The sequence below is a fragment of the Euleptes europaea genome, chromosome 9 (genome assembly GCF_029931775.1).
Source record: "Euleptes europaea isolate rEulEur1 chromosome 9, rEulEur1.hap1, whole genome shotgun sequence".
NCBI classification, from domain to species: domain Eukaryota; kingdom Metazoa; phylum Chordata; class Lepidosauria; order Squamata; family Sphaerodactylidae; genus Euleptes; species Euleptes europaea.
In genome coordinates this window covers 68,674,818-68,689,518 of record NC_079320.1, presented here as the reverse complement: position 1 = coordinate 68,689,518, position 14,701 = coordinate 68,674,818, and the positions used below count along the sequence as shown (strand labels likewise).

General features: G+C 47.6%; 1 protein-coding gene across 1 annotated transcript in view; it reads left to right on the top strand.

Moving 5' to 3' along the window:
* The first annotated feature begins 203 nt into the window (after nt 1-203).
* Nucleotides 204-14,701, top strand: part of GABRB1 (gamma-aminobutyric acid type A receptor subunit beta1) — a 123,414-nt gene continuing 108,916 nt past the window's right edge. The window contains exons 1-3 of the mRNA XM_056855420.1: nt 204-293; nt 439-530; nt 981-1,048. Coding sequence (XP_056711398.1) covers nt 214-293; nt 439-530; nt 981-1,048 — 240 coding nt within the window. The 5' untranslated portion in view covers nt 204-213. The remainder of the gene's footprint in view (nt 294-438; nt 531-980; nt 1,049-14,701) is intronic.

Genomic DNA, 14,701 nt, shown 5'->3' with positions numbered 1-14,701 from the left:
CGCCTCCCGTCCGCCCCGTCGGAGCCGGCGAGGCGCGCCGGTCTCCGCGGAAGGCGAGGGGGCCCCGCGCATGCGCCGCCGTCTCCGGCGCCGCGCCTGTGGCTTGAAAGTTGCCTTCCTTGGATCTTCGCGGCAGGGGTGGGGGGTGGGGAGCGGGGGGTGGGGGGGAGCGAGAGGCGGCCGCCCTCTCCACCCGGAGGAAGGCAGGGAGGAATGCGGGCGGCTCGGCTCCGAGAGGGCGCGGGGATCTGGTTCTTCCCGGTGATGATCGCCCTGGTCTGCTATGCCAAGAGGTGAGGCGAGGCTCGCCCTTCCCCTCCGGGAGCTTCTCTGCCGGGAGATCTGTAGGGTGGGTGGGGCGTGGGAGGGTTTTTTTTTGGGGGGGGTGACTGTCTTTCCTAACCCTCTCCCCCCCCCCTTTGCTCGGTTCCTCCTCAGCGAGAATGAGCCCAGCAACATGTCCTACGTGAAGGAGACGGTGGACAGATTGCTGAAAGGATACGACATCCGCTTGAGGCCGGACTTTGGAGGTAAGGCGTGCTCCGCGGATCTGTTTACAATGGGAAATCACGAGGCTGGGCTGCATTTCCCGGAGAGGCAGCGGTCAGATGCAATGCGAATCGGGTGGCAAGGGTTTCTTAGGAGCTAGTTCTTTCAACACACACACCCCAATTCATTCATTCATTCATTCATTCATTCATTCATTCATTCATTCATTCAATCGCACGCCTATCCTGGTTCCCAAACGAACAGATCTCGACTGACGCCCCCAAGCCCTTCCGTTGTATCAGAGAGGGCAAGGAAGCGGTCTTTCGAGTCCCACAGAACTCTTAGCCCGGAAAGAAGCTCGCGCCTTACCCTACAGCGCTCGCAGGGCGGGTTGCTGCGCGCGCGCGCTATAGCGCTATATTGCGACGCGCGGACTTCCCCTCGGCTTTGGTTGGGAGGCCGTGAAGAAACCCGCCTGTTTCGATTTCCAGGTTCTCCGGTCGGCGTCGGGATGAGAATCGTGATCGCCAGCATCGACATGGTCTCCGAAGTCAACATGGTGAGTGCTGCCACTGGGACAAGCGGACGGGACGGAGCGCGAGATTGGGCGGGGCGGCTGGCCCGAAGCGGCGCTTTCCCGCAGCCCAAATAGCGCACTTTCAGTCCACTTTCACGGCACCTTAACGATCGTTTGCAAGCGGATCGTGCCGGTTATTTATTCATCTTTAGATGCCCTTTCCCCCCATCCATAGTCTCAAAACTCAACAATAAGCCGCCATGCAGAGTTTTGAGAATTCAGATGGGGGAAGCGTGCATCTATAGAGTGGCAAATCTAATGCAAAACCTTCCATGAATAAATGGCCGCAACAGTGAAATCCACCTTCGAAGCGCATTGGGCGTGGACTGGAAGTGCGTTATTTGGGCTGTGTGAAAGGGCCCCCGAAGAAATTCACTTGGGGGGTGGGGAGAGGTGGGGTGCCGCCTGGGTCAGGCTTTGCGCTGTTTTCCACGCGCGGAACGGCGCCATCTGCCGGCCGCCGCGGCTCCCCGAGTTTCAGCACCACGGACAGAGACCCGCGTCTACGCTTTGCTGGGGCCCGCTCTGTATGCAGCGTTCCGCGTGTTTTGCCTAGGATGAGAAACCAAACTGCGAAAGCCTGTTTTTTGGGGTACAGTAGGAAGGAAGTCGCTTCACTGATTGTCAGTGGGTGGCGTAACCGTCGAAGGGAATCAAATGCCGGAAGGGGGGGAGGAGTGGATCCCCTATGGTTTTGTTGGCAACTGGTCGCTTTCTGTAATCTTGCCAAACCGCATCCCTCCTTGCCGTAACCTACTGTTTTGAATACAGGTGTGAGAGGAGACAGGACAAGATGGCTGTATTAAGCTCTTGTATCTCGTGTATTTTCGCTAAAGGGCGTGCTGCCGTTACTGAGAGCGTGAAATCCTGCTGTTGTTTACTGATAGGCTGTATTGCAGTGGCCGGCGTTGTGTTGCCCATAAATAATTGTGCTGCTAGGCAGGGGTGGCAAAAACATGCTTGCGGCCAGAATCACTAAGGCTTGTTGATTTTTCCCTCGTGTTTTGACTGTCTTTTGTGAAGAGAGATAGGGAATTGGTGAGTGGTGATTGCTGAGTATTGATAATGAATGGAAGAAGGCTGGCCCAGGAATACATATAATCACAAGAATTGAATAGAAAAGTCCAAATGGCCACAAGATAGCAATCAGAACATGTTCATTCATTGCTATTTGGTTGATATTTCTTGCTTGTTGCTGGAAAGTGAGGGATGCTTCACGTGTGGTTGATTTCTTCATGGAGTAAGCCATGGTGTATGAAGTAGTCCTGAGGGCCAATTCATACCACCATTTTTGCCAGGAAGTCAACCCAAAATGACTTTTTTTTCAGTGGAGGATATAGTTATAGTTGTACCCCTTCTCTTTCTCCTTCTCTTTCTCAATGTACTTGGAGTCATTCAGTGAAATTAACTGGTGTTGGGTTCAGGACCAACAAAAGGGAATATTTCTTCATGCACCACAGAACTAATTTATGGAACTCATTGCCACAAGATGGAGGGATGGCTACCAGCTTAGAGGGATTTTTTTAAAAATGAACTGGACAAATTCATGCAGTACAACTCTATCAATAGCTAACCTAACTCCTGAGTTTTGTAGTCCACAGTCTTAAAGTTGCTCCCCATACCTTTCTATTATGAAAAAAATCTTACATTTTATGATTAAAACAAACAAACATTTTTTTCCTTCCCAAGCTGGCTTTGCTAAGTTGTTAACCTCATCTTTCAGATGGAGAGAAAATGAAATGTTGACAGATACAGGGTATACTTCATGATACAAAACACTTGAAAACTACACCAACTAGGCTCATCTCTTCTTTACACCTTTCAATGACACCTTCTCCCGGCACAAGCCTGAACAAGCTGCTATCCCTTAACTTCTCTCTCATCCTACATAAACTCAGTCCGCTGAACTCCTTCCTCTCTCCTGCCATGCTCATCACTTGCATCCTGTCCATTACTTGCTGCTGGCTTGACTTCTTTGTCCCATCAGGTTCCCCATCCTCCTTCAACCAAGAGCACAAGTGCTTGGGAAAAGAAATTATTTCCATATGCTACCTTGTTGTTAAATCCATGCCCCTACTCAATGCTGACCTAGGCAACTGCCTGTTTGTTTGTTTATTCAGAGAATGGACTTGAGGGTTGCTTTGCGGTAAGGCCAACCTTGGGATCAAGTCTCAATGTGTAGCTTGTTTGCTTTGCCACATACAGTGGAGAAAGCCCCAAGGCTTCTACCATCAAGTCATGATTAGAGGGGAAATTGTTGCAGCTGAGACACTTTCCAAACTGATCTGTGTGAAACAGCAGAGTGAAATGAAAGCTGTCCCTTGTAGGGTCAAAGGCTTTGAGAAGAAGAATTGGTTCTTAGATGCTGATTTTTCTCTACCTTTTTAAGGAGAATCAAACCAGTTTACAATCTCCTTCCCTTCCTCTCCCTACAACAGACACCTTGTGAGGTAGGTGGGGCTGAGAGAGCTCAAAGAGAGCTGTGACTGGCCCAAGGTCATCCAGCAGGCTTCATGTGGAGGAGTGGGGAAACCAACCCAGTTCACCAGATTAGAGACCTCTGCTCATGTGGAGGAGTGGGGAATCAAATCCAGTTCTCCAGATTAGAGTCCACCACTCCTAACCACTACACCACGCTGGCTCTCTCTTCTTCTTCTTTGTTGCAGAGAGTTCCTATGAATGCCTCAGCATTGGAAGTGCCTATTAACTTAAATGGGAATTACAGGGACTCTGGATGTCATTGAGGAAACCTGAAAGCTTTGTAGGATTCCTTTGTGTTGCTTATCACAGCTGTATTTCTTTCAGAACTTCAGGACAATTGAATGCATAGCATGCCTGCCTCATTCAAAGTTTTCACATTACTAGGATATGTGTAAAAAAAATCACTGGACTCATTTTCAGCTTTTTTTTAAATTTAAGTGGCTATTACACCTTTTATTATATTCTGTATCCATTCACCTTGCTTTCAGCAGGGAATACATTTCCCCTTGTAAACTTTTCTTTTCCTCCTGGTGCAGTGAGATGAATTTTTTAGAGATCCTACCCCTCAGCCAAGGTGTCCTCTCTGCCAAACTTCAGACAAAGGGGAGAAAAGTTCACCATTTTACAGCCATTAAAATTCTCATGGGCAGAGCAAGACAGAGAGATGTGATCACATTTGCCCTCAAGTCTTCCTTTTCTGGAATCCTCATATGAAAGCCCTGTGTTTTAAACCAAAAGAGTGCATGCATGAAGGGAACCGAAGGCTGGCCTCCCTTCCTCCATGGTGTCTACTTGATTTCTGCATTTTTCTCCAAGGCTTGTTGACCTCCAATGTTAAAGAGAGACTGGGAGAAAACTGCTTTGAGCACCAGAGTAAGTCACAGAAGGAACTGGGGTTAATGCCCTTTTGCCTGCACAGTCTGGTTTGGGTTAAAAATAAACCCGCCACTGGTTAATCCACATGTAAACAGGAGGCTACCTATCTCTCTCCCCCCTCACTAGAGCTGGAAAATAATATGAGAGAAACTGTACCCTCATTGATTGCTCACAGTGTCAGAGAGCTCAGATCCTTCCTTATCCAAATTTCTCATACTGTCTGGCTGCTCCTGCTTTTTGTTGCAGAGTGAAAAATCTGCCTCCATCCCTGGCCCCATATTCACAAAATGTTTGCCTCTGTCCCCTGCTGGTGCAGGGTCTGTTAATTCTTCTGTTAATTCCTCTAGTATGCAGTATCTGTTAATTCTGTCCATTCCTTTAGAAGGCAGCAACTGTCAATTCCTCTAGTGTGCAGCAACTGTCTTCAGGAGGTCCAAGCAAAATGATAGTCCTCAGCAGGCATGCAGGCACAATACCAGTGTCCTGAGCTCAGCAGGCAGGCCCAGTCAAGTCTCCTCTGCACCAGTGTCCTCAGGTCTAGGTAGTGAGGATTGGGAGCATTGACAGAGGTTAGCAACCAGGAGCTGGAACTGGAAGGGACCGTCTTAGGGTGCCATGGGCCTGAGTTCAAGATCTGCACAGTGGAGGCACGGTGGCTACCTCAGGGGCCAGCAGCAAGGTCTCACAGGTTTCAGCAAGATGGCCTCTGAAACATCACCAGCTGGTGCCTCTAACATGTCAAGCCCTACCTGGTCCTGCTGGTCCTCTTCACCCAGTGGCCTTGGTTCCTTGGGCTCTTCCCCTGAAGACTCCAAAGTAGGGTTGGCAACTGCCCGGGTGTGGAGGGCAATTGCCCACCAATCAACTAGGCTGCCCACTGACCAGCTGATGGTCAGTGAGCAGAAGCAGAAAGGGGGGAGTGATCCCCCCCTGCGCACGCTCCCGGGAACGCTCCAGCCTCCCGTTCCAAACTGCATGCTAGATCTGATCTGGCTTGCAGCATGGAAAGCAGGCTGGAGCCTTCCTCCTAGCCCTGCTGTGCACACGCTCTGAGAGAGCCAGCGTGGCGTAGTGGTTAAGAGCAGTGGTTTGGAGCAGTGGAGTCCGATCTGGAGAATCGGATTTGATTCCCCACTCCTCCACATGAGCAGCGGACTCTAATCTGGTGAAGCGGGTTGGTTTCCCCACTCCTCCACACGAAGCCTGCTGGGTGACCTTGGGCTACTCACGCTGTCTCAGCCCCACCTACCTCACAGGGTGTCTGTTGTGGGGACGACCACTGCTTATGTGGAAGAGTGGGGAATCAAGCCCGGTTGTCTAGATCAGAGTCCACTGCTCCAAAGCACTGCTCTTAACCACTACACCACACTGGCTCTTTTTAATTGCTATGGGGACAACCAGCTGCTTCTCATTAATTATTCTGACATTTTTTTGAAAAGAATCTGTGTTTCAAATGGAGTTTCTGAAATGCAGAAAGAGATGCACAACAAACAAAGCTTCCAGGTAAAACATAGCAAAGTTGTGTATTGTTTCACCAGTTTAGAGCCCCATATGTATCCTGAGACTTTGGGAGGATTCCCATTCACTTCAATGGAAAGGGCAGCTGCCTTTTAAACACTGCTGAGCATCCTGTGCCCCAAACCCTTGCCTGAGATTTCTTTGCCCCTTCCCACGGAAACAGTCCCACTGAATGCAGAGGATTGGTAATATATTTTATTTTGGGGGAAGGGGTGGTGGCTCAGTGGTAGAGCATCTGCTTGGCATGCAGAAGGTCCCAGGTTCAATCCCCAGCATCTCCAATTAAAGGGACTAGGCAAGTAGGTGATGTGAAAGACCTCTGCCTGAGACCCCGGAGAGCTGCTGGTGGTCTGAGTAGACAATACTGACTTGGATGGACCGAGGATCTGATTCAGAATAAGGTGCTATATCTCCCGTTTTGGATAATAGCACAATCTGGATGTGGGCAGAATCAAGCAGGTGCAGAGGAGAGCGACGAGGATGATCAGGAGCCTGGAGACCAAGCCCTATGAAGAAAGGCTGAGGGAGTTGGGAATGTTTAGTCTGGAGAAAAGGAGGTTGAGGAGGGACATGATTGCTCTCGTTAAGTATCTGAAGGGCTGTGACTTAGAAAAGGGCAGGGAGCTGTTCCTGTTGGTAGCAGAGGACAGGACTCACAATAATGGGTTTAAATTGCAGGCGGAAAGTACCGGCTGGATATTAGGGGAAAATTTTTTACAGTAAGAGTTGTTCAACAGTGGAATCAGCTACCTTGGGAGGCGGTGAGCTCCCCCTTGCTTGCAGTCTTTAAGAAGAGGCTGGACAAACACTTGTCAGGGATGTTCTAGGCTGATCCTGCATAGAGCAGGGGGTTTGGACTCGATGGTCTGTATGACCCCTTCCAACTCTGTGATTCTATGGTCACAAATAACACTGTTTTTGTTTTTAGAAGAAAAAAGGAAAGCGATGCTGAGCTTGTACGTATCAGTCAATCTGACTTGGCAGGGAAGGGCAGCCAAACCGCAGCCAAATTTACATAAATGGAAACAGCCCAGGGAGAATGGCATTCTGAACTTACTGATAGAAATGTTTAGAAATTGTCATGATGACTAGTGATGCAGTTAGTGGAGGAATGCCTTCAGGAAAGTCCTTACTAGACCTTTGGAAAATGGATGGCTCTCAATCCACAAGGATGAGAATTGATCAAAAGAAAAGGGAAAAAAAGGCCCAAGCCAATCATTCCTTTCTTTCCAACTGACATGATTCTCACATCTCTCCTCTCTAATGCCGTTGATGAGCCTTAGCTGCTCACAGTGTCCCGGACATTGGAGCAGAATGGATGTCAAAAAGTTCCAGAGGTTGTAGAGACCCGCCAATCAACCATTCTCTTTATGACTCATCAGCTATCGGCAATCGCAAGTCTCTGTTCTCCTCTGATGAAGAGGCAATCTCTCTAGATGCTGCGCTTGTTAAGAATAGTGGTCAGAAATTTCACACAACTCATTTCTGTATGGCTATTGGAAGGTATAGGCTTCCTGCAGAAGGTTCCCTTCCCATTAGGTTGCCAAGTCTATCTTCACTACCAGCAGGAGGTTTTTGGGGTGGAGCCTGAGGAGAGCGGGGTTTGGGGAGGGGAGGGGCTTCAATGCCATAGAGTCCAATTGCCAAAGCAGCCATTTTTCCCCAGGTGAACTGATCTATCGGCTGAAGATCAGTTGTAACAGCAGGAGATCTCCATTTGCACTTTCTGGTACCTGGCTCTCTCCTCAGGAGAGTGTGAAGACTTCTCCGAGAAGCCAAGTCTACTTACCTTAGCCAAGTCATCCCCCTACTGCTAGGGTTGCCACATCCAGGTAATGTGGAGAAACAAACGTATCAAGCTCACAATAGTAATGCAAAAAGTGCTCTATTATTTACAAGTGCAAGCATCAAAAATATCATGAACATATACAAACATAACACAATGACAATGTGTAGCTGAAAGCTACCCGAAGAAGACAAATGTTTGCAAAAGTAAGTACAATGACTTGTTTGACAACTTTCTTCTTTTAACAGAAAGCAATAATGGAGCCTAGAATCGGGGGAGGCACACCTCTGCTGGAGCGTTTGCCGGATGATTTAAACGCGTTCGCCGTCCGAAGACAGCTTCGTCAGCCGGTGGCCTCAAACTGTTGCTCCTATGATAATATAATAAAGCAGTGTTGCTAAATAGAAGCTATATAGTTTCTTTCTTCTTCAATAAAAATATATATTGCAATTCAAACTATATAGCTTCTATTGAAGAAGAAAGAAACTATATAGCTTCTATTTAGCAACACTGCTTTATTATACTATCATAGGAGCAAAAGTCATTGTACTTACTTTTGCAAACATTTGTCTTCTTCGGGTAGCTGTGATGCCAAAGAGCTCCCTTCTTCCCCTGCCAGACTATGAAGTGGTGGTGGGGCATGGCAGTCCTGGGCTGGGAGGTCCCCTGCTATAACAGGAGATTTGGGCCCACCCAGGAATAAAGTCCACCCACAGCTTGTTGCTTTCAATTAAAAAATACATATGCTTTATTTTTAAGGAACTTCATACCGTGATAGGAAAGAAAGAAGAGGCAATCCTATCTATCTAAGCTAATAAGATGGAATAGGGTTGCCAGATCCCTCTTCACCACTGGTGGGAGGTTTTGGGGGCGAAGATTGAGGAAGGCAGGGTTTGGGGAGAGGAGGGACTTCAATGCCATAGAGTCCAATTGCCAGTGGCCATTTTCTCCAGGTGAACTGACCTCTATCAGCTGGAGATCAGTTGTAATAGCAGGAGATCTCCAGCTAGTACCTGGAGGTTGGCAACCCTAGGGACAGAGCACATCTTGCCTTCATCAAAGTTAGACTAAGAAGCAGTAAGAGAAGGAAGTCCCTGAGAACAGCATTCTCTGTAAATAGGCTTGCCAATCTCCAAGTACTAGTTGGAGATCTCCTGCTATTACAACTGATCTCCAGCCAATAGAGATCCGTTCACCTGGAGAAAATGGCTGCTTTGGCAATTGGACTCTATGGCATTGAAGTCCCTCCCCTCCCTAAATCCCGCCATCCTCAGGCTCCACCCCAAAAACCTCCCGCCAGTGGCAAATAAGGACGAGGCAACCCTATCTGTAAACAAAGAAGCATTAGGAGAAAAGACAAGGGGAAGGCTACAGAGGAAACTGGCCTATTCATCTTACTAGCTCTACTGCCCTGTGGAATACTGGTGTGCCTGGTACAAGGAAACATTATGCAGCCCTTCACCTCCAACTGTATTAATGTATCTGAACTCAGGGGGGGGGGACTCTGTAGGGAGTGGACATGCCCCATGTTGTAGAGCAATTAAAGGGTATTCTGAAAGCAGAGAAAATAAATAAGGAATCCATGCCGGTCATGATCTCCTGCTTTAACCAATATACACCCGCTGTCCTAATCTACCATGAGACACTCGTTAATGGGCTTTCATTTCACCTCTGCCTTTTGAACATGCCCATGGACACATCTCTCAGATCTGCAAGGTGACCCCTTTGGTGTAGCATCAATTAATAGCAATTTAGCAAAACTTAGCTATAACAAAACCCTTGTGGAGCATTTACAGGCATCGGAAATGAGTTCATTAGTAGCAGGGTTATGACTACGACAAAGTCGATTAGGCTCTGTTGACATGAGCTGTCTGCTTTCCTGAAGCAACTTGTTCCAAGTTATTTAAGCAGGCTGCTTGCATTGAGATGATGAAGGCTCGTGAGCGGCTGGAGAAAGGAATCATGGGCAAATGGTCCCTGAAAGGGAGCATCTGCATGCGACGAATGAGATCAGATGCATTGTCCTCGGGGAAAGTGACCCTAGCAACCTCAGCAGGCACAGGAGAGGAAATGCAGCATGGGGTGAGTCTGGTTAATGAGGATAGTGGCGCTTCCTGTGAAAGGGTAATTGGGACTTCTTGGTGTGGGCAGGAAGGGGGCAGTTGGAAAAGATCGTGGACAAAGCAATGGTACTGAAGGAGCATCTTGGCAATCTTTTTGACATGGAGTGGGGGTCACTGGGGGTGTAGGGGGGAGGTGGTTGTGGTTTTCCTGCATTGTGCAGGGGGGTGGACTAGATGACCCTGGTTGTCCCTTCCAACTATATGATTCTATGAGCTCCTCTTTGAGATCTGGATTTGATAGCTTATTTTTCTTGTTTAGTAACATCTGGGCCTCTGAAAGCATGGCAGCTTTCTTTGCTGTGCTCTGCCCGGCGTCCCAGGTTTCTCAGGCAGCTTTCCTCCCCAGCCGCTTTTCTCCAGTTCCTCACAAGTATCGATGATATTAGTAAATAAAATAAATAAAAGTTGAACTTTTGTTGTGCCCATTACCCTGAAATGCATCTCAGAGTAAAACCAGTAACTTGTAGAACTTACCTAGCCTCGTGTTTTGATTCTTTTCTCAATTATCTGTAACACTTGTGCTGTTCTGATATCCTTTTCCTGTGCATCTGTGCTCCTAGCTAACAGAGATATACGTTGAATAAAGATTTTTTTTTTCCTTTTTAAAGATCTCAGACTGTGACCAAAGTTCTTACCTAAGCGCGTAGCCATTATCCATGCTTAAACGCAATCTCCTGACCGGGCTAGAAAGTTTGCAAGCAGGGGAGAGGGGAATGCGTAGCCTCGTGCACGTACATAGGCAGCCACACACACACACCGACAGTGAATCAAACTGCTGACTGTAAGGGAAAGGCAGATTGTTTGAGTGGTGGCAGAATTCCACCCAAATGATAGGAAAGCGGGGGCTTAGTGGATTCAAGCCCTCTCTCACATGCCTGCTGATTCCCACCACCTCTTGGGTACTCACAGGTGAGGAGGGGGGCAGTGGATCAGGACATGCCCCATTCATGACTGGTACTCCACCTTTTGGTTCAACCATTTATTCGGATGGATTCTCCAGTCTAATGTAGATTGGATGTGAATTTTAATCACTTGTTTTGTTACACATTGTACCTAGAACCATCTGCAGGTGACAAACAGGAAGCCTGTAGTCCAGGGGTGGGGAACGTCAGGCCTGGGGGCCGTTTAAGGCCTGCGGAATCATTTGGTCTGGCCCTTCGTGGGTCCTGCAGAGCTCTATCTCAGAAGGATCTAAGACTGGTGATCTGCCCCCTCCGGGGGACAGGAATAGCCTCTATTCAAGGCGGATGTGAGTTTGTTTTGCCGAGAAAAGGAACCTTTTTTCCCCCTTGCAGAAGAGTCCTTAGCTATGGAGCTGCTAGGACCGCCCAAGAAACTGTATTAAGCTTTTCCCACCCAGGCCGTGGAAAAACGTATTCCCTCTGTACAACAAGAGGGCCAGGGGTGGAAATGGCGACAATGGAGGGGTTAAAGGGGGCAGGGGCAGAATGCACAGGGGGTGGGCGAGTTCTTAGCCAGTGTGTCCTCATTTCATCCCTGCAGGTGGAGGTAGCAGGAGCCGGCTGTAGAATCCCACCCCGACCATGCAAAGCAGGAGCAACTCTGGTGTGTGGCTGGATGGCTACGCCCAGCTGGTGCAACAGACCATCATGTGCCACCAGGTGGGCGAGTGCGCCACCGGTTGGTTGCCTGCCTGCTTGCTCTCACTGGGGGATGGTTCATCTGGGGCAGCTGCCTGCTTGGGGCTTGGTCGGATAATTTTTAAGTTGATAATTTTGTATGGCCCGCGAATGATGTTATAAATATCCAAATGGTCCTTGGCAGAAAAAATGTTCCCTAGCCCTGCTGTTGTCCTAAACTTATTTTCAGAAGTAAATCCCACTGAAATCGATTAGAAGTCTAAGTTAATGGGCTTAGACCTGATAGGAAAATAATTTGGATGCTAATGTTTATCCCCTATGAGTCAGTACCAAAAACGGAACCAGCTGACCTTGGGGTCACTAAAGGGCCATATCTGGAGTGAGTTATCTTTGGTGGTTGAAAGTTTCAATGGTCATGCCCAGTGGGAAAGAGGCCCATCTCCTCTCTCTGCTTCAGCATTTCTTTTTTTTGACTGGGAAGCCTGCATGACTGGAAGGAAAGGGGTCCTCTGAACTTCACTCTGCCACAACCGCCTCTTGAAAGCCATCTGAAAGATGTAATATGCAAAGAAGAAAGAGAGCACCCATTTGGAAATGGTGGACAAATGAAAGGCTAGAGCCAGGGGTCTCACTGATGGGCCCTCACACAAGATGGGGACCCCACATCCTCTGCAGGCCCAATGTTGTACCTTCTGAGTACAAAGTCATCTAATTCTAACTTGTGTCACTTCCCTGAGGATGAAGCCAATCGCCTTTGTTCGTCTTTTGCCTTGAGAACCCTATGGGGTTGCCATAAGTCAGCAGCAACTTGGTGGCCCTTTCCACCAAGAGAACTGCTTGTGTGCTAAACACACTTCCATTAAAATCAAGGGTTCATAGATAAAGCTGCCCAGCACCACTGAATGTCATCCAGTTTTATTTTTGCTACCTTGTTTTCACTTCTCTGTTTGTTTTAACAACACTAGCAATTCTCCAAACTGTGACCAGGTAATACTACTAGGGTGGACCATGGGCACGCTAGTTTTGTTAAATTCAGGGTGTTAAAATCACATATCCATCCCGTTCCCAAAGCTGAAAATCCAGCAACAGTCTGATCATGCTGATGGAGACAGGAATTCTGAGAACACTTCCCTGGGTGTAAGCCCCCAGTCAATAAAATGGGGTTTACTTCCAGGTAGATGTGCTTAGGATTGCTGCCCAGGTATTTATGGCATCTATTCTTAAGGGTTAGGTTTTTTTAAAAAAAAGTTCAGACATTTAAGTGACCTAAATCAAGCCTGTGTTACAACAACCGGAACCCATTTATCAGTGGCTGTTCTTCATAATCATTGTGAGTCACAAATGGTTGCCATAGGAACAGCAGTACTACACGATGCAGTCTTCCTCAGAAATACGAAAATAATTTCATCAAAAAATATATTCATTTATGCCTGTTGCAGTGTATGGCATCCCACCTGCTTTAAAAAACCAACTTTCTAGCATTAATGATTTCTACCATATTTGTGGGTGAAATTCCATGTGCTGACATCATTTTCTAAGTAGGATTTTTTACGAGGATTCGTGGTTTTGCTCTTCGGTCTGTACGTTTTTTGAACAAAGGGGAAAGAAGAGAGATGGCCTAAGGACAGATGGACAGCCCCATCCTATGGAGAGCTACTCATTGATTTCTCCCCAAATTACATTGATCTCCAGATGACAGAAATCAGTTCCCTGGAGGAAATAATAGTTTTGGAGGGAAGACTCTCTGGCATTATAGCTCGCTGAGGTCCCTCCCCAAACCCTGCTTTTCCCGGGCACCATCTGCTGAATCCATTTTTGGATGGTTTGTGGGAAACAAGATTTCTTTCTTCAAAAAGGAAGATTTCCTTGCATGCTGGGGGAGGGGTCTTTCCCCCTGAATCAACATGTTCATAACTTCTCCCACCACCCATTTTTTACTTGTCTAGGGATTGATATTGTAGATGGGAGACTAGGGTTGAGAGAGAACATAAGAACATAAGAAAGGCCCTGCTGGATCAGACCAAGGCCCATCGAGTCCAGCAGTCTGTTCACACAGTGGCCAACCAGGGGCCTCTAGGAAGCCACAAACAAGACGACGGCAGCAGCACCATCCTGCCTGTGTTCCACAGCACCTAAGATAATAGGCATGTTCCTCTGATACTAGAGAGAACACCTCAGGGCAGTATAGTCACTTCATGGCTGAAATACTTCAATGAAAAAGTAATTACAGTTCTTTACTTCCTCGGTTTTATCTCAGGCTTGGCAAATCTTTCCTCTCACCCATAGGAATCTAAGTGCTTCATCCATAGTGCAAGAAACCAAAGGGCTTCCTTGAATTGTGGATCACATTGTCATGTTTAACCCACAGTAAATCCTAGATTCTCACTCTTAAGATCTCAAGCCACAGATTTGTTAATTATCCCAGAGGGTCTCAGATGCAGCCTACTTTGAAAAGGTAAGACAAGCCAACAGATGATGCTGAATTCCAGAGGGATAGTCTGTTCATCTGCTTCAGACAAGATAAAGAGTCTTGCAGTACCTTAAAGACTAACAAATTGATTGTGACGTAAACTTGCACAAACCAGGTTCATTCCATGGCTAGAGCAATAGGTTTTGCGGGAAGATACATGTATACATACTTAGTTTTCTAGCCCATACTTTTTAAATGGCAGCAGAGTTGAAAAACATTGGGCAGCACTTTTGGACAACTGAAATAAGCAGGTCTACACAGAAATTAGGAGCCCCGTGGTGCAGAGTGGTAAGCTGCAGTAAAGCAGTCCAAAGCTTTGCTCACGACCTGAGTTCGATCCTGACAGAAGTTGGTTTCAGGTAGCCGGCTCAAGGTTGACTCAGTCTTCCATCCTTCCGAAATGAGTACCCAGCTTGCTGGGGGTAAAGGGAAGATGACTGGGGAAGGCACTGGCAAACCACCCCGCAAAACAAAGTCTGCCTAGAAAATGTCGGGATGTGACATCACCCCATGGGTCAAGAATGACCCGGTGCTTGCACAGGGGACCTTTACCTTTTTACACAGAAATAAGTCCCGTGTTATTCAAGGGGACTTATTCCCTGGAAAGTATGCTTAGAATCATAGACTGATAGAGTTGGAAGGGACCACCAGGGTCATCTAGTCCAACCCCCTGCACAATGCAGGAAATTCACAACTACCTCCCCCCTACACCCCCAGTGACCCCTACTCCATGGCCAGAAGATGACAACAAAATTGCTTCCTGACCCCAAAGTGGCAATC